At 43.5% G+C, this 20,424-nt stretch overlaps 1 protein-coding gene and 1 pseudogene across 4 annotated transcripts in view; both read left to right on the top strand.

Moving 5' to 3' along the window:
• CPS1 (carbamoyl-phosphate synthase 1) overlaps positions 1–20,424 on the top strand; it is a 195,529-nt gene that overhangs the window by 13,039 nt on the left and 162,066 nt on the right. For 2 of the 3 annotated variants that reach the window (XM_083703940.1, XM_083703939.1), the window contains one exon: positions 15,299–15,408. In XM_083703940.1, the coding sequence (XP_083560066.1) occupies positions 15,338–15,408 (71 nt within the window). In that variant the 5' untranslated portion in view covers positions 15,299–15,337. Of the gene's footprint in view, positions 1–4,001; positions 4,268–15,298; positions 15,409–20,424 lie in introns of those variants that run through there. The other variant, XM_083703938.1, reaches the window with a different exon arrangement.
• Positions 15,919–16,379, top strand: LOC310837506 (anaphase-promoting complex subunit CDC26 pseudogene; annotated as a pseudogene). The gene has a single exon. The product of its transcript is annotated as an anaphase-promoting complex subunit CDC26 pseudogene (transcript).

Here is a 20,424-nt window from a genome sequence, read left to right as displayed (position 1 = left end):
TCATAACATTGTGAGGGAAGGTGTTCTGATAGACACACCCTCCTTCCTTGGCTCTCTCTGTTTAGCAACACTCCTTCATCTTTGGCCCTAACCCTTCTTTAAATAAACTGTATATGAGGTAACATCATATACTCAACAAATGTACCCCTGAGCATGTGCAGAATGCTTTATCCCCACTCAAAGAGTGCTTAACTTTTAAAAAATAGAAACAGGAGGGCTAATTGGAGCTTTTCCCATCTTCACTGGGAGTCCTACACCTTCTTTCTGAGTGGAAATACACCTGCAGTTGTAAAGTCTGCACATTCTCAAAGGTACATTTATTTGTTATGTATTGTTAATAATAATACAATTTTATTTCCTATATAGTTTCTTTTAAAAGGCGGCATGGCTACACTGGAGAGCCAGTGTGGTGCAGTGGTTAAGAGCGTTAGATTTGTAATCTGGGGAACTGGGTTCGCGTCTCCGCTCCTCCACATGCAGCTGCTGGGTGAACTTGGGCCAGTCACACTTCTCTGAAGTCTCTCCAGCCTCCCTCACCTCACAGAGTGTTTGTTGTGGGGGAAGAAGGGAAAGGAGAATGTGAGCTGCTTTGAGACTCCTTCGGGTAGTGATAAAGCGGGATATCAAATCCAAACTCCTCCTCCTCTTCTTCTTCTTCTTCTTCATTGCCAAAAATGGGAGAAAATGGTGCTAAATGGAAGTTCCCAAAATCTGCAGGACCCAAGAGCAACAAAGAGATTTTTCTCCTACTTCAAGTGATTCTCTTGCATGAGATTTTCTTTCAATGTACACCATTATTTATAAGTGTAGACTAAAACTGGAGCAGATCACTAATTGTCACATGAATGTAAAATGCATTAGCATCATCATATGTTTAAAAGAGAATAGTGGCCCAATTAAAAAAAAAAATTCAGAGAAGACTTGGGGGGGGGGTCAAAACAAGAAACCAGAAGCACCAATTCATGAACGTTATTACTGATCCACAGTAGCTCTAACTAGCATGTCATTTTAGTACCAGAATATTTATGAGAGTCATTTTTCTTGTTACTAGACCAGAAAATATGCCTTCTGATTTAAATTTATGTTACATAAGAATATGGTATTTCGTGAGTGACCTTTTAATTAATGTTTTAGAGGAACATATCTACTATTCCCACATCTCCTGTATGAAAATTACACTAATATTCCTTGTATCATGCATATTGTATACTGCTTGCAATATCAGTGTTTCATTCTACTACTGTTATATGCATATATGCTCTCCACTTAAACTTCTAAACTGTTTGCGTGAATTTGGTTGGATTTTGTCCCCTCTTTAGTCACTTCCATACAACCGGTTTATTGAGCTTTCATCCTGATTTGCTGGCACAAATGTCGCTAAGAGGTTAGATGATTTTGATTCCATACCTCCACCCATAGCTGTCAACTTTCCCCTTTTCTTGCGAGGAATCCTATTTGGAATAAGGGAATTTCCCTTAAAAAAAGGGAAACGTTGACAGCTATGCCTCAACCCCACCCCCAGTTCTGTTCTGCCGCCTTACTTGTTCAACATTCTGTGTCATTGATTTCTTTTGGGGCTGTTTCTGGAGGTCCCCCCATGTTGTTGTTTTTAATGGAATTCATACTGTGCCCTGGAACAATCTAAAGTTTTTTTAGTGCCTACAAATCTTGATTCAGGGTGTGTGTGTCACTCGCGGTGTCAGTGGCTTTCCTGCGCCGGGTGTTGGCAACCCACACTATGTCGCTGTTCCTTGTCCCCCACCCCAGCCAGTGTTCCATGTCCAATGAACACACCCAGTTCTCAATTGGCCTGTTTTTGGTACCCCTTCCATTTTATTCTTTATTTTTTTATTTGTCAGTGGGGAGAAGGTGGGGGGGAGTTCTGAAGCAGATGTTTCTAGACTGAAGCACAAAGGGGGAGGCTGGGAAGCAAGTGCAGAAGTCCTTAAATTTAAAAAAGGGGGTGGGGGGAGAGAGCTTTGAAAATATATTGCCCCCTTCTCCACAATTCTGGAGTTGCAGAATAGGAAGGAGAGCCATGGTGCACCCGTTGTGGTTGCTATGCTACTCACTGGGTTAGCGATCTGGTCTTGCCCCTAAGTATGACTCTCCTTGCTCCACTTGTAGGAATTCTGATGTACCAATATGTTGCCTCCAGAAGTTGTAGGCCACAACTCCCATCATTCCTGCCCCAAGGCCACGCTAGTTGGAGTGGATGGAAGTTGAAGTCTAACTCAGTTCCAGTTCCAATAACATGTTAGCTGTTATTATAATACATATTTCCCCCTTTCTTGTATGTGAAAAAAACATGAGCTTGAGGTCTGTCAAGTGGACTTATTTAATTTCACTGTTAGGAAAGTGTTGATGTTGCTCAAAATGCAATGCGTGCCATTGCTCTCTGCAATTGATGGGCAGTGTAGGAATATGTATCTCTTTTGCCTCCCAATTCTGAGTGGACCGGAGTGTGTTGTTGAAGATACAGCTTTTCCCCCTCAAATACTCAATTTCTGAAGAAGCTATTAGTTTCTTAAGAGGAGATCTCCTTGGTCAATCTTTGAAATTCCTACCTATTTATTGGCAAATTCAAATAAGAACATTATCAGATCTATGACTGGCTCCATATTAACTGTATGCAGAAGCTGCCAAAGTGTTTGGGCTGCGGATGCTTGTACTCTTGATTATATTGGGTGTGTTTGTGTGATGACCTTTTATTTGTGAGGATGTTTTCACTTTTGCATTGCTGTGCTCTTTATTTCTAATGACTTTTATTTACAAATGACTTGCAGGAGGGGAAAACCAGAGGATTCCTCAACCCTAAAGAGAGGCTTTTGGGGGGAGCACAAGGGAATATATTCAGGGTGGTGCAGAAAAGGCCCGCTGCGTGGAGTTCTGCTTGTCTATCTCTGGATCCAGATATACCAATATAATATAAAATTGGTATATTTGCACAGATTTATTTGATGTGCCCAATAAAAGCATATTTACCTAGAGAAATATCTACCTAGGTTTGAGAAGGTACAGGAATGCACTTAGGGAAACTGTTGGTATTGGTGATCTCAGATTGTGGAATGAGGCAATGGGGAAGGGCCATAGTTCAGTGGTAGAGCATCTGCTTTGCATGCCAAGGTTCCAGGTTGAATCCTTGCCATCTCCAGGTAGGGCTGGGAGAAACCTTGCAGAGCCGCTGCCAGTTAGTGTAGACAGTACTGAGGCTTAGATGAACTAATGGTCTAACTTGGTATAGGGCATCTTCATAGTTTTTGTATATTCAGCTGTGTACCAGATTGCAGGTTGTATACATTGTCCCACAGAATTTAATGGGAACCCATGTGGTTCTGTTTCTTCATCACAGCAGAACAAAGGTATGCAGAAAGTAGACTGTGGTCCACCAGTGGACAACTGGTCAGCTTCCACAAGATGATGTATTGGGCAGCTGGGATCTTTGCAAAAATGTTGGAAAAGGTTCTTCTTGGTATACACCAGCAATACAATTTTAATTCTCTTAGCCAAAGAATGCATGCTCAAGACACAAATGAGCTCTGCCTTAACGATTCTGTCTATGCACTCTTACTTTGCTGACTTAACACACATTGTTGAAGGATGTGGACTCTAGTAAAACAATAAAAGAAAAAGTAGACCTTGCTATGTAATGCTGTAGCCAGACAGACTCTTTGGAACTAGCCAATATAGCAAAATGTTTTCTATCTAACATAATCTACAGTCTGTAGTAAGTGCCAGTTGTAAATTGTCTCTAATCAGCATGACTAACATTAAGTGGAACTTCCTTGTCTTCTGATTTCACAAATTTACACAGCTAGCCTAATCCAAAGCAGCGGGACAGATAGTCCCTTGCAGTTCCCTGGTGCTTTCCAGCAGGAGTGTTGCTTCTGCTTGGCCTAGGACGCATCTTCAGGATACCCTTTTATCTCTCCAAGAACTGTGTCAGACACTCCTCTAAGGAGGAGCAGAGAGGGTGGAGTCAAGCTGAAACCTTTTAATGGAAGAATGAATGAAAATGCAAAGCAAAAGCTGCCAGCTGAGTCAATAGACCAACCGCCCATAAAACTTTGCCTCCATATACATGGTGGGTAGTCTCTATCCACCTTAAGAAGATCATTTTTATTTTGCCACTTTCCCCAAGATGACAAGAATTTTGACAACTTGCAAAATGGTGAAAATGGTGAGAGGGGGATTTGGTGTTTTCCATAGGAATGCTCAGCATAGCCGATATTTTTCAAGAATTGGTATCCGATCACTGAGTATGAAGGTAATTACAACTTCACATCATCTAATTGATTAATTCTCTCTCTCTCTTTACCTGAGTCTGTAACTAACATGCTAAGAAATAACTGACCAGATAACCTTGTGTATGTCCAAACAAATCTTTGAGCAAAAGTAGGGTTCCAAGTTCCAATTTATTAGAGCCTGTTGACTGCAAAATTGTTGACATAGCAGATATTTCTTGTGTGTACCCTGATTTATAGGATAAATTATGCAGGACTGTGAAGGTTCACAAACCTTGTTAAATATGCAGAGGTCTCCAAATAACCCTGGGAAGTCTTTGGGTGAACTAGCAGGCTGTTGCTACAGAAGCACAAAAATACCCGCTTGTTTAATCTGAAGCCACTTCTTAAGAACAATACAGGAATACTGGACATCAGGGGTAGCAATTCCTTTTTCACACACAGGTCTTCAGCAGTAACTTTTGTGATGCATTTACACACTGTGCCATCAATTGGCGCATGGAAGAATGCCTGCTTCTATAGGCTCTGTGTTTCTCTGGTTGCACTATTTATTATTTTTTAATTTCATTTATTAAAAAATAACTAGAGACCACAGGGTGATTTAGAATGTGCTAAAAATATAATATACTTTGTAATATACTTACAAAGATACCTCAAAACCATTTTTTGAATCATCACAACCAGTATAGCAGTTGGCTACCTAAATGCATAAGCATAGCACAGCATTTAGGAGGACTTTAATCCTGTTTGATTAAACCAGCCAAAGCAGAGTTAAAGGGACAGCACAGATGGTTCCAGCATCCAAAGTCTACTGGGCAGTGGCCAAGCCATCCTCCTTGCATACTGCTTCCTTTCTGTGCACTTACCGGTACCTTATATGACGGCATATGATTCAGCCATCTTCAATCTGAATTGGTGAAGGGCTTGAACTTCCCAAAACTAATGGTCCCAGTGTGCTGGTAGCAATTAAAAGATGCAATATTAAAAATAGTTTAAAACAAATAGGGTGGGCTATATAAGCAATTAGCCTATGAAATCATATGCAGAGACCATCAATCATATAGTCATGAAAGCCTGGGAGAAAGATGAATCTTCACATATTTTCTTTTTAAAATCCCCATTATTGGAGGAAGATGTACATCAGGAACCAGGGGCCAGGCGTAAGAGTTGTTGCGGAGGTGTTGATATAAGGGTGCTTCCCAGATTTATTTATCTAGTACAGACTGAATTCAGAGGAAGGGCAAGTGGCTTGGTTTTAGGGATTGAGGGAAAGTGTGCAGACTTTCCATGGCTGCTTATTCCTCGGGTCTTTGTGTTATTTTGCGGTTAGCCTCTGTTGGCTGTTCCTGCTATCTGCTGCTGTATGAACATAGAACTGGCGTGTCTTCTGTTTTTCCTATCCTCTTAGTATAAAGCAACAACCAACACCATTAGTTAACTGTGGGTAATGAGTGGGGACAAGTTGGAATGTGGTAATTTGCAGTGATAGGGAGGATGCCAATGAATGGAACTGTAACTTCCCCTGTCCACTGACCATGAACAACACACACACAAACACACATGTACTTGAACATATGGTCTCATATACACCTGTGCTAAACACTCTTCTATCATCATTACATATGTGCTGCTTTTCCATGGTAAACCATGGTCAAAGTGGCAACAGCATCTAAAGTTTACATAAGACAACCTAATTCACTATCAGTAATTAGAAGGCATAACAGAATTTAAATAGTTACATAAACAACAGGCTGATGAAAACATTTAATATTAATAAATGTAGAATATTAAACAATCCACTGATGATTCAAAATTAAGTCCCAACAGTGAAAAATAAGAAAGAAAATAATGCAGGTAACAGCAAAAATAGTGCATCCCTGAAACTAAATCTTGACACCATCAACAATTCCTTAAAAACACCCCACCTCGATGATCTCTAGGCACTTTAAACAACAGGAACCGTCTTTACAGCTGGAGTCAGGCAGGGCCTCACCCCACCAGGAGATGTGGGAATAGATCAGACAGAGAATAGAGACCCAGTCCTGCTGGAATGCATTTATGCACACCATGTATTGCACATTTAAAAAATACTGGTGAAGGGAAATAGATCAGAAGCAGGGCACCTCTTTGCCCTTCCTCTCTACATGCCTGTTGCTCGGTCCCAGCTCCTGCGAACCTAGCAGTTTGAAAGCACACCAAAAAAAGTGCAAGTAGATTAATAGGTTCCGCTCTGGCGGGAAGGTAAATAGTATTTCCATGCTCTGCTCTGGTGTTGGTGTTCCATTGTGCCAGAAGCGGCTCAGTCATGCTGGCCACATGACACGGAAAAACTGTCTGCGGACAAACGGCGGCTCCCTCGGCCAGTAAAGTGAGATGAGCGCCGCAACCCCAGAGTCGTTCGCAACTCGATTTAACTGTCAGGGGTCCCTTTACCTTTACCTTTACACACACTTGTGGAAATAGGACAGAAGGATATCCTTCACCTACATATGAGTAGTGCAACACAGGAGCTGCAAACTTACGCAAGATTGTGGCTCCACTTCCACTGTGATTTTTTTCCAGCTCACAGCAGAGAAGGGGGCAATCTTGCGTACTAGCTGTTCTAACATTGCACTGCTCACATGTCAGCTGCTTGCATGATCAGTTTTCTTCCACAAAAAGTATAGCCAGAAGTTACTCTCAGTTTCTAACACTGCCTGCTGCAATTGCGTTTGCCTCACTGGGTCCATATTCATAATACACGATGGTCTCTTCTATTATTTAGACTGCCTTGCTCCTTTCTAACCTTTTGGAATATCAGAAGAGATAGAAACGATGGATGGTGACACCAAGGGGGCTGTGAGCTGCGTGGGAATAGGATTACAAAGGCTGATCAAGCTGAGCTATGATTTCCTGGCTGAAAGAAAAAGTGCTGAGCACTGTAACAAGTTCCTAAATGTGTTGTGACAGGTCGTTTGCAATTGTAGTCATGTCTTCTACACAGCCTGCATCTGGATCTACTTCACAGATCCGCTTTAGTGTCTCTCCAGCTAGCATGTCAAGAAATATACGAGCTGAAGGAGAGGTGTCATTGCAAGCACGCCTCATGAATAGTAAGGGCTACTAATGTGCGCTTTCATAGAATCATAGAACTGTAGAGTTGGAAGGGACCCCGAGGATCATCTAGTCCAACCCCTGCAATGCAGGAATACACAGCTGTCCCATGCGGGATCAAACCTGCAACCTTGGCATTATCAGCAACACCCTGAAACCAGCTGAGAGCAGCAGGGGGACAGCCAACTCCAGCCTGGAGCTTTTGTCAAAGATCAAAAGCCAACTGTGTCCTTTTAATCCTCTGCCCATAAACTCCCTCTCCCAGACTCAACTCCCTTGTGGAGAACTTAAAGGGCCGACCCTCTTGCCTGAAGATGGAGACTGTAGCCTCATGCCCCGTGCAATCCCTGCAGTGCTGGACCACTGAGGTGTGGTGGGAGACATTTGGTTCCTCAGAGGAGGGTACCTTTGAGGGTCCTGGTGCTACAGGAGGCTGTTCTGTAGGCAATGTCAGCCAGCCCCAGGCTCACTGGTCTTCTGATCTCTAGTAGCAAGTTCAGAGCCCTGAACCTGGTCTCGCCTCTCAGCTTGTGACGCTGCAGCCTCAGAAATTGTGTCTTCATCATTGCAGGAACTCCAGGGTCATGACACGTGCTAAGAATTTCCTGTGATATCCTCTTGACCACCAGCCCCCATGAAAATGACACAGTACAGTTAAATCTGTGGCGTTTGCCCAGATTACTTCTCCAGGCCTATGTGTTTTCTACCTTGTCTTCCCTTAGGTTCCTGTATCTCAGGCTGTTGCTGATTTTTTCAAATAAAAGATTGTTATTGATTTTCTACAAAGGCCATTGCTGATTTAAAGTCTCTTTTGCCCCTCCCCCTTCCAACCTCTGGACTTCCTGCCCATTGAGGCCAAGCTACATGGTAAGTGGAGAAACGTACTTAAAATGCAGCCAGGTTGTTCTTTTGGATTGAAGCTGGCTTGGGAGAAAACACAGCTTCTCCTAAGAATCTACAGGATAGACATGGTTTGTGGCTAATGTTGTGTGTACACTGCTCCCCAAACCCTCGGTAGGAGTGCACTGAATGCGGAGTAAAAATGAGTATGTACACAAGCTCAGCGTGTTTCTCTTCCCCAACCTTCTTTTACTTTCGGTGGAGATGGGAAATGGTCCCACGATGGCACCACATGATGCTTTTCACCCCTCTGTCCCCAACCACTGTTCCCAGGGAGTCATGGGATGTATAGATGCAGATCAGGAGGGCCTACTTGTCTTCCTATAATGGGCTGATTTGGGTCTTGGCTTCCCTGACTCTTTTCACTTGGCCTATCTTGGCAACTCAGCCCCTCCTGCCTCCTAGAACCCATGTGGTGTTTTAGTTCCAGCAAAATCCCCTTGCTGGAGAACATTTCATACTTCCCAGCCTAATTTTCAAGCGAGGTGGGCAAATAGTAACTGAACTTAAGTTTACAAGTGGAGGCTCACATGACAGAAACGCACCTCCATGCAAAATAAATAAATAATTCCTGCACATAGATGTTTCAATACAAAGGAGGAAAGTCTAGGCTTTATCTTGATGTACTGTACGCAATTAGTCTAGCCCAATTAGTATATTTTCATTTATCTGTTTACATTTTGCTTTGGATCAAGACTGTGAGAAACTCATGCAATAATACCTGAATAATAGAAAATGGTAGCATTCTCTTCTGTCAAACAAAAATGTCAATGCTAAGATATGTTTCCTGCTTAACAAGACCCATCAAAATTCAAGATAATGACTGCTCCCCGCATAAAACGGGGGGCTCCCTTTGTGTGGATGTGCACAGCCCCTGGATCTAGAGCGGCTCCATTAGCACAGGCATGGCTTCACCTTCCCCCAGGTGGGATACCTGGAGGTCTCTGCCTACCTCAGTCAGTTGTCCAATCCTGCTTGGGGGAAGCATTGCCAAGGAGACCAGGCCAAGTAGGGGAGGGACTACCTGCCCACCCAACAGAGGGAGGATCTTACCTGGGAATCCTCACTTGGCTCCAGAGCTTCTCCCACCCTACCCACCCTCAGTTAAGTCTTATTTTGCAGGTTAGCTTTTCTTCACAGGTATGCGGGCGCTGCTACGTCAAGGTCACTATTGAAGGGCCAGAAAGGAATTCCCCTGCATTGGCAGGTTTTGCCTTTCCCGTAGCAAAACGTCACAACTTTGGCAGTATCAGGCCTTGGGCAGAATCCTTTAGTCTATCTTCCTCTTTGCAGCGGCGATACCAGGGTTCCCCGTTAAAGGGGTTTCTGAGGGGAGGCTTTGACCGTACGCCGAGAGGTCGTCATTGCTGTCCCCTGTGACGGCGGCATAATGGGGGCGGCTATCTCTGCTTGAACATATGTTCTCCAGAGCTGCCCCCCCCCCCCACTGGATAACCCTGATGTTTCCTAGGTCCCCAGCTGGGGACTGGGGAGGGATAACGCCCAATGCCTGAGCCAAGGTCTACCCACATCTGAAATATAATAAAGTTGTGGCCAATTTAATCCCATAGCACGTTGTCTTGAGTTGTTATTCCACATGACGGGGGGCGCCTAGGGTCTGGGGGACCCCACCTGTCCACGCAATGCTCTGATACTGTATTCCTATGACCACCAGAGGGTGGAAGTCAGCTACATTTTTATTGGCAGAAAGAAGAGAGGGTCAGTACCAAAAAGAATGTCCCCTGCAAACCTCAGAATGGTGTTATTTGTAAAATAATTATTTACTGTATTTATATGGGCTACCCAATAACATGTTATCTGAGCAGCTCACAAGACATAAAAAAATGAAATGATTTCCAGAGGGATAGCAGGGTAGATTGCTGCAGGAAAAACAACAAAGAGTCTAAAATTACAAGAGCGAGACAAATAAAGAGCAGCATAAAAATATTTGATGTGACCAACAGGTTTCAACATGTTGCAATGTAATTTAGCTGACATTTTTTATTTTCTGAAAAACACACAATAAGTTGTTAGCAATCCAGTCTTTTTTTGGGAGGTCATTAGTTGACTCATCTGTCGTAGTGTGGTAACAAAGAGATGGTTTTGGTTCTATGGCTTGTGCCTTTCCAAACATAAGTGCCCCTGACATGTGTTGAAATGAGATGGATTGTGTTTATCAAATGTCGCAAATCATGTCTATTTATGAGCACTAAGCCAAGGTAGCAGCTCATTTGGGGAGGAGGGAGCTGACATTTTTGTTAGGCTAGTGGATACTTCTATGTATTTGTGTCAGGAATTTATCATTTCATGATCTGAATCAAAAGCTAGGTTTCCACGGGAGACACTATTCTGAACTCAGTGTGATCAATTGATTGTAGCCTGCTATGACACCTTCCCCGTTAGCTTTTGTCATAGACCTAGTAAGAATTGTGCCTGTGACCTGTGTTGTGAGAAAGGGAAGGAGCTCACGTCAAGCATCAGCCATTTTGTCAGCAAATTCAACCACTGGCAGCTATGCAAGTAGCTAGCGAGTTAGCCCTGAAGAGTAGCAAAGATGGTGCCCTTCAGGTGTTTTGGATCACAACTGTTATCAGCCCCAGCCAGCATGGCCAGTGGTCAAGGATGATGGGAGCTGTAGCCCAACCAATATCTGAAAGGAACCTTGTTGGCTACCCTTGCTAAAGATGATCCAGCCCTTCTGATTTTGTATGTTGTTAATATGATGACTATGGATAACTGCACTTTAATCCCACCTTAAGCCCTAGATATTCAGTTCTCTATCTTGAAGGGTGCTATAACAAAACTGGGCCCTTCTCCATTCTCCAGCATTACCAAATACCTTGGGAAGGAGGTACTTTTAATAAAGCACAATATTCATTTCAACAGGGGTTCTTTAGGAAAGTGACAGTTGCTGTAAAATTTCACTGCATTTTAGGAACGTGCAGAAGCCTGTTAAAGCTGATATCGTTGACCCTGAATTTAAGGGGTGAGGGATGTAAAGAGCTGTATGAGCAAAGCAATAAACAGGGAGCTTGTAACAAAACAGCCCAACTGGGCAAAGGAAAAGGATTTGGAGATCCATAAAACCCCTAGGAGCAAACTAAAAAATGTAATTAAAGGAAGAGAAAAATATTGAATGCTGGCTTTAAAGACTATTTCTGTCAACGATAAAGGGGCTCTTTCAATAAATTTGAAGGATGCAGGCAGAAGATTGTTTCATTAAAAGCAGAGAGGCAATGCAGATGGAAACAGCATTCTCAGTAATCCTTGTAGTTTTCAGTGACCCCAAGTGGAAGAATTATTTTGAAAGAATATGTAGGAGGGCTACATGCCTGCACAGACGGTATCCTGCAAGAAGCCCCACTGAAAGAAACAAGAGCTGAGCAAAAGCACTCTCATTGGATAGTCATGTCAACATGCAGCCACTGCAAAACTTTTTATTCCCTTGAATGTACGTTGTGGGAAATAGATTAACATGCAGGGGAGCTGGAATGCTTCATTAAAATAACAATATCAAATTATGTGTTTGGAATCGAATATGTTTGCTTCAGAGGTTGAATTTTGAATGATCAAAAAAGGAAAGGTACACACTTTCTTATATTTGGGGAAAGGATATGTCTGTAAGCAGGGTGTAATGCAAGGGACAAGTGATGAAATAGAGAAGCCCCCATCCAGGCCATAGGAATTCCCTGTCTCTGTTTGTAGATAGGGCGCAAGGTTACCTTTGCAAACAGAGCTGGCCCACTGATGAGGCAGGGTGAAGCACTCACCTCAGGCAGTAGAAGCATGAGAGGTGGCATCTTGCTTTCCCCACCACTGGTGAGAGGGAGAAGACGAGTGGAAACGCCTCCTGGAGCACCCCATAGAGGCGGTTTTCCTCTGGCATGATGATTGCTGGAAGAGCCATTGAAAATACATGGATTTCAAGTGCAAATTGAAACCTCACCAAAGTGATGAGTTTTTAAAGTCTGGGTATCACCTACTAGTTTTAAAATAAAATCTAAAAACATTTTTTTTTGTAGGGGTTATCCTTTCATAATTGGATTGGATTGTGGGTTGGCGCCTCTATGTGCTCTTATTTGTTCTGAGGGCCACAATGTCTGACCTGAAGTATGTGAAAGTGGCCTGTATTTGGGAACCCAAGAATAGACAAACAAGTCTAGTTGCAAGACAGTGTGTGGGGTCTCCTCATCCCCCACAAAATTATAATCGGGTGAAAACTCATCTCCATGAATGCTGCTCTGGGTTTCCTAGGCTATACCATAAATGGTCTGCTATTTCTCCACATCCAAAAGGTTTCTATGATCTTAAGAACAAGGAAGATATCAAACTACTATAGTGGTCATCTCAGGGACACAGATGTTGGGGAGGACAATGCGACTAGGTACATGGGACCTCCAGGAAGGTACACAGACTTACGGTATATGTTGCTAGTGAATATCATCGTACAGTCTCTGCACAGCCCAATTACTGGAGAAATCTGCTGCTGCTACTACAACTTGGTTTTGATCAGGTGTTTTAAAAACTCATCTTGTTTATCTGTGATGCTTTATATGATTTCAGTAAAGCAAAAGGCAGGTTGTAAATATGTTTAATATTTATAATCCAGAGGTGTGTATTACATCATGAATAAAAGCAGTATGTTTATTAGGTCCATACCCAAGAGCTTATTTACAGTTTCTGGGGTAAAGAATTGCTGTTGGAGCAGGGTGTGCAATTCAGCAAGCAAGACCCCAAAAGCAAAAAGAGACTTGTTTAAGTTGGGGGCTCTAAGGGATATTTGCATTTAGGAGATGGATCAAGGGATTTTTAATTCCATTTCAAACTGAAATCTTTCACACAGGGAACTGATTAGCCCAAATGGCATTTTCTAATGGTTTGTAAAACTCCCCCACCTTTCCTTTCCTTTCCTTATTTGCTTTAGAAAGGAGCAGCATATCAGAAGAGGGATGTGTGATAATGTCCACACTTGCAAGTTAAGTAAAAATAATTGCTTCAGGAGTGCTGCATAAACAAATCTGTTCTTATATAATGATGATGATAAATCAAACACAGGAAAATATTTATCGGTCTGGAAATATACAGGGTACTGTTTACCTGTGCTACGCAGGACCCTTGGGGCAGTATAATAAGTAAGATCAAATAATTCAACTTTGTGCTTGCAAATACTACTAAGCAGCTTTATAACATCTTGAGCGTAGCAGCCATGTTTACTCAGAAATAAGTCCCGCTGAATTCAATGGGACTTCAATCCCTTGTACCCTGTTAATCTGTAATATTTATTGTGTTCTGTCTACTCAACAACTCAGGGCATTGAAGGCAGATGAGGCAGTCACCTTTCTGAAGCTAAGCTGGTTTGGGTCTGATCAGTGCCTACATATGACACCATCTGGGAGCTCCATGTATGCTGCTGTCATGGAATAAAAATTAGGATATAAATGTGCTAAATAACTTACAGAAGGCAACAATCAGTAGGAGAGATGAACTGAAATCCCCTTACAGTGGAACCCTAGCTCTTTGGGATCTTGTGATAACAGAACAACTTCATCAGCAATTAAAAGTTGCCACAAAGCAGAATAAATTAGAGGACTTTCTCTCAGCACGGCTCTTTTTGATCCGTGGGTTGACAGTAAGCCAGAAAGTGGGTAGCATGGACACTTACTTTTCTGACTGTATTTATCCATACAGTTCCTTTACTGGTTGTATTGTATGCTGGTATTAATATGTGGTGTCTGGTGTCAATTGGGACTGGTGGGGCAGGGAGCTTAGCAGAAGATGCAGCCAGAGCCAGTAGGAGGCAGCGTCACCCAAGATGGCAGGCAGGAGGAGCTGGTTAAGGGCAGACTGAGCTTCGTGGGGGCAGTGTCCTATTCGTTCTAATGGACAGTCTCCACTGTCCTTTACTGGTTATAATAACAGAGAATTCAGCTGTGGAGGAGAGCTGACAAGATGGTTGCCAAAATGGGGCCACTGAGAAATAGGTGTCTATTGGTGTGTTTAGGGAACCCCAAGCTTTTTAGAAGTAAAGAAGGTTGGGGGAGAATTAAGGGAGAACCTCCCTAGTGACATACCTAGGGCTTGGTGTGGTTGGCCCCCGCCAGGGGTGCAGGCCCTCCGCCCCTGCAAAAACATGCCTCCACTCTGGCTCAGAGTTGCTAGAAGGCTGTCCATGCACTCCGCTGCTCGGGGGGGGGGGTGGTGGTGGCCAGGCTTCAAAGGCGCAATGAAAGGGGGAGGGGGTGATACAGCTCCTTGCCAAGGGCACAAGGGAGCCTAGGTACAACTCTGAACCTCCCTTCCTAACAATCCAGTGAAGACTGAGCATATTCAGTGGATACTTAAAAAAAAGAAGTGTAGGATTGCATAGACGATCTCCGGCACCATAGGAACCATATAGGTTACAATTATGCCACACAAGTCAGAAGAAAAATCACCACTCTATTCCCTGCCCACTGTCTGCTTCCAACCTCTCCACATATAAATTGATCTAGAAGGGCCCTGCATATTTGTTGAATTGGAACTGGTGTTAAGGACTGTTCAAGACAGGAAAACTGGCATTCACTGCTGTGGGGTTATGAGTGAGAAAGAAGTACATGATCTGGACCACTGGCTAGTGAAATAGGCCACATAATTGGCTACAGGAAGGTTACATATTATTAACCAGGGCCGGCCCACTAGTGAGGCAATTGCCTCAGGTGGCAGGATTCACTGGTGCAGCAGATCCTGATGTACATCTTCCTTCCCTGCTTGTTCTTCACCCACTCCTTCTTTGCTGGTGGGGAGGGGGCCCTATTTGGTGACCACTTCAGGTGCCAAAATGTTTTGTGCCGGCCCTGCTATTAGCTGAATAATCTTTGGTCTACTGTAGGAGAATCTTACCTATCACTTTATCCCTATTACCAGGGTAAGTACAGGAACAGCCTTTCATACCGATAAATGTACAGATGATGGGCGTTTTAAAGGTAGAAGAAAGGCATTTTGGGGCTGGAAATTGTTGGTCTAGGGTGGCATTATGTAGAAGGAAATATAAATGATGAGTTTCATTGATATTTTTTTTCTAGGCACAGACAGCCAACTTAGTGCTGGAAGATGGAACCAAGATGATGGGCTACTCTTTTGGTCATCCATCCTCTACAGCTGGGGAAGTTGTATTCAATACCGGCCTGGCTGGGTAAGGGGGAGATTTTTTAAAACCTATTTATTATATCTAGGAATCTACTTCCATATTGCCATGATAATAAAATAAAAACCCACCATTATTCAATGGAAAAAGCTGTTGGTTGCCCATATTTTAAAGGTAGATCTTTAAAATATGCCCTTCTAAGTTGCTTCCAAGTTCCCCTCTTCTTTTAGCAGAGAAAGAAACCACATGTTTGGTAAGTTAAAAATGGTTTACTTACAAACACTTCAAAGGTCAGATTCATGTACTTTTCCATACAGCAGCAATAAAAGACAGCAGAGGCATCTTTCCCATTTGGTTGAGTGGCGACATGCACCACAGCGCCTGCCCAGCAGGGGCACCCAGTAGCAGGTCCGCCACCCTCCACCAACTTGGGAGTCTCCTTGGGTCTCCTCAGAGGAGGAGGCGCCATGCCGAAAGCCCCACAGAGCAATGTCTGGCGCCAGACACTGCTCTGTGGGGCTTTCGGTGGCGGAGGGTGGAGGACCCACTTCTGGGCGCCCTTGCTCCCTCAACTCAGGACCCGGTGCACGTGCGCGAGAGCCGCAGGCGAAAGGTATGCTTGCAAGATGCTGTGGCGGAAACCGATGCAGCTTGAACGGAAGCTGGATGACATCGAGGAGTTTGACAGCGCCCACAAGGAACTCGAGAGTCAGGAGGGGGATGTGGTGGGAGCCAATGATAGTGAGGGTGCACTGGGACTCAGCACTGATCATAAGAGCCGGGAGCAGATGATACATGACCGGATTGGCTACAAACCCCAGCCCAAACCAAATAATTGTTTATCTCTTTTTGGGAACTTTGAGTTCTAGAGCCCAAAGAGTGGACAGTGGCATGCCTGGTACCTGGGAGCTTTGGAAGAAAGCAGGAATTTGTGTCATGAGCCCAACAAACTCTGTTTAGAAATAGTAGAAGAGACTGAGCTGCTCTCCTCTAGAAATGGAATTCTTCCTTCAAGCAGAGCAAGTCTTGCTTTCCCTGCAAAGATGGGATCTCTGCCTTTGTTAAGTTGTGGGTAACATATCAGATGACACAGCGATTCTTCAAACAGCTCTTGTCTATTCACAGGGCAGAACAGAACTGAAGGGTTCAGTCAGCCTGCTTATATAGAGCTCCAGTACAACGTAACTGTAACAACTTTCTAAAACTATCCAATCACTGAACGTCACTTTCGATCCCTTATTTGCATAACTATCTACAGTATCCCCCTGCTGGCCCAGGGTTAGAACTTCAGTACATAACACCCCTCCCCACCGAGATAAGGCATTAGTTATAATTGTAATGGTTTCCTTATATACAGCACTACACGTAATGGTTCAATTAGGCACAAAAGCATATCGGTTACATTTCACATACTTCCACATACTTAGACCAACAGTGTTACATGTCCAACAACATAGTCCTTTAAATAAGTTGGGCACTTGGAAACTCTGCCAGACCGCAGGGGACCGGTACCCAAGTCCAGGGGACCACCCAATTCTTGCTGAGGCTGTGGCGCGACCCTAGGTGGTGTTGAAACCACAAGTGGAGTTGGCAGAATGTCAGGCACGGCAGTGGTCTGAGTCTGTGGGAAGTCTGGCAGACCCTCTGAAGTGACTTGGTTCGGCTCCACGCCCGCAGTTTGCGAGAGAGGTGTAGGTGGAGCCTCACCATCTGTAAGTGTCTGTTCTGGAGCCACGAGCGCAGCTGGGGGCACCACGGTAGTGTCTAAGTCCCCAACCCTGCGCCTAAGCTAATCTATGTGCCGGCACCACAAGCGCCTGTCTTCGAGTGCCACCAGGTACGAGCGAAGTCCAGTGATTCCCACTACTGTGGCTGGCACCCAAGGAATGTCTCCCACAAACTTCCGGGCAAAGACCTGGTTTCCTGGAACAAATGACCATGGCGCGTTAGCACAGCCACGGCAAAGTCTGGGTGCAGCCTGTCGAGCGGGGACCTGAGGCGGTGGCCTATAAGCAGTTCGGCAGGACTCCGCCCTGTGGCCGCATGAGGGGTGATGTGTTGCATGAACATGTATTCAGCGACCCGCTCGTGCCAGTCTCCCCGGTCCAGGCGCGCCAGTGCCTCTTTTGCCGAGCGCACCATTCTCTCTGCTTGCCCGTTGCTGGATGGATGAAATGATGCCGTTAGGGCATGGCGGATGCCCAGTCCCAAAAGATACCGCTCAAAAGTGCTTGATGTGAACTGCGGTCCGTTGTCGGAGACAAGGACATCAGGACACCCATGCGTCGCAAAGAGGCCTCGCAGCACCCGGATGACGGCCTCGGTAGTGGTGGAGGGCATCAGGGCCACCTCCAGCCATTTGGAATAGGCGTCCACCACTACCATAAAGGTCCGGCCGTGAAAGGGGCCGGCCAGATCGATGTGCACCCTCGACCAGGGTGTCTTGGGCGTCTCCCAGGTGTATCCCTCAGCTGCTGGTGGCGCAGGCCTCGTTTCTTGGCATGCTTGACAGGCGGAAACCCAGGCAGTGATGGCATCGTCCATGTTAGGCCACCAGACGTAACACCGAGTCTGACCTTAGCGATGTGGCCCTTTCTGAAACACTTCCGACAGATGGCGTCTCTGAATCAACACTTGGCACGGGAATGGTTGCCTCCGCAGCCGGAACATTCCAATTGGCCCTTGGACTTCTGTTGGAACTTCCTTTTTTTAAAAAAAATAAACATATTTTTTTATTGAGTTCTTTTTAAAACAAAACCATAAAAAGTAAATAAACCAAAAACATACAAACGGTCAAAAGGGAAAAAAAGAGAAAAAAACAAAACAAAACAGCACATACAGTGAGAAAAGACAAACGCAAAACAAACCAACATCAATTCATGACATAACAATGATTGACTTCCCTCCATCTCGGTTTTGGGCTATATAACCACAATATCTTTCTGCAGTGTAATTTTACAACATCAACACATCGCAGACTTTAAGTTAGACCTACTGTGATTTTAATATTTCCTAAATATGCTTCTATGTATGTTATGAATTTGTTCCAATCGTTAATAAATTTTACACTTTTTTGATGCCTGATTTTTTGTGTCAACTTGGCTAATTCTATATACTCGCATAATTTAATTTGCCATTCTCTAACAGTTGGGATATTAGGTGTTTTCCAATTTTGCGCTAGCAATATCCTGGCGGCTACCGTTGCGTATTGGAACATTGTTTGGTCTTCCTTCTTGATCTTCTCTCCGACCATTCCCAGGAGGAAGGCTTCGGGTTTTTTGGGGAAGGTATATTTCAATATTTTTTTAAATTCATCATAAATAATTCCCCAAAACCTTTTAACTTCTTCACAAGTCCACCACATATGGTGGAAGTTACCCTCTTTGGTTTTGCATTTCCAGCATGTCTTGTCTCCGGTCTTATACATTTTTTCCAATTTCACAGGGGTGATGTACCATCGATACATCATTTTTTCCATATTTTCTCGGAGTCCAACACATGCTGTGAATTTCATGTTCTTGTTCCAAAGTTTCACCCACCTGTCATATTCTAGATTGTATCCAAGATCTATAGCCCATTTGACCATAACTTCCTTTATCTCTTCGTCCTTCGTATCCCAATCTAATAATTGGTTATACATTTTGGATAAGAGTTTGGAGTTACCTTCCAATATTTCCACCTGGTATCTGGACTTTTTCTCATTCATCCCAGTTTTTTTATGTTCGTTCCATAAGGCATTAATTTGGTGAAATTGTAGCCATCCTGCCAATTTATCCTTTAAGTCTTCATATGTTCTAATTTTCCATCCTTTATCTGATCTTACCAGGAGGTCTTCATAAGTCCATCTTTCACTTTCCATGTTTAGTTTTTTTATTGTTAAAATGTCAATTGGTGATAGCCACCAGGGGGTATCTTTTTCTATAAGTCTTTTATTTCTGTCCCATACCTCACGCAACGCTCCTCTGATGATATGGTTAGAGAAGCCTTTGTGTACCCCCTCTTTATTGTGCCACAGATAAGCGTGCCATCCGAATCTGGTGTTGAAACCCTCTAAATCTAACAAATCTGTGTTTTTCAAGATGATCCATTCTTTGACCCAACACAAGCACGAGGCCTCATAATATAGTTTCAAGTTCGGGACAGCGAACCCTCCTCTATCCCTTCGATCTGTAAGTAATTTGAATTTAATTCTTGCTCTTTTACCCTGCCAAATAAATCTGGAAAGGGTTTTCTGCCAATCTTTAAACATTGTCGTACCTCTAATCACCGGGATGTTCTGGAATAAAAACAGCAGTCTTGGGAGAATACTCATCTTAATTGCGGCCATTCTTCCTGACCAGGAAAGTTTTATCCTACTCCAGGTATCTAAATCTTTTTTTATCTCTCTCCAGGCCTTAATATAATTATCTTCTACTAGGTTTTTCGTGGAGATCCAAATACCCAAATATTTCACCTTTTTCACCACCTTGATTCCCGTTTTCAACTCTAGCTGGCTTCTTGCTTCTTCGGCCAGGTACTTTGTCAGCATCTTGGTTTTAAATTTATTTAACTTAAAGTCGGATAATTTTCCAAATTCTTCTAATAGCTCTAGGACTTTACTGATACCTTTTACTGGATCTTCTAGCAATATTACTAAGTCATCGGCGTAGGCCTTTAATTTATACTCTTGTTCCAATTCTGATTCCTCTTATTTCTGGTGTTTTCCTTATTTTATTTGTAATTACTTCTAGCACCATTATAAATAAAAGAGGGGACAAAGGGCACCCCTGTCTTGTACCCTTCAAAATCACAAACGAATTAGTTAGATTATTGTTAATAATTAGTTTAGCCCTTTGGCTTGAGTAGATCTCTTTTATGCCTTCCATGAACTTCTATCCCTACCCTCTCCAGACATTTTAATAAAAACCACCAGGATACATTGTCAAAAGCCTTTTCGGCGTCAATTAAAATTAATGCCACGGGGATGTCATTCATGAATTCCAAATATTCAATAATATTTATTATGTGCCTTACGTTATCTTTTAATTGCCTGTTAGGGAGGAATCCGGCTTGATCTTTATGGAT

This window comes from Podarcis gaigeae, assembly GCF_964106915.1.
Source record: "Podarcis gaigeae genome assembly, chromosome: 1".
Taxonomy (NCBI): Eukaryota; Metazoa; Chordata; class Lepidosauria; order Squamata; family Lacertidae; genus Podarcis; species Podarcis gaigeae.
The sequence above is the reverse complement of the archived record's forward strand: the minus strand, read 5'-3'. Positions and strand labels throughout refer to the sequence as shown.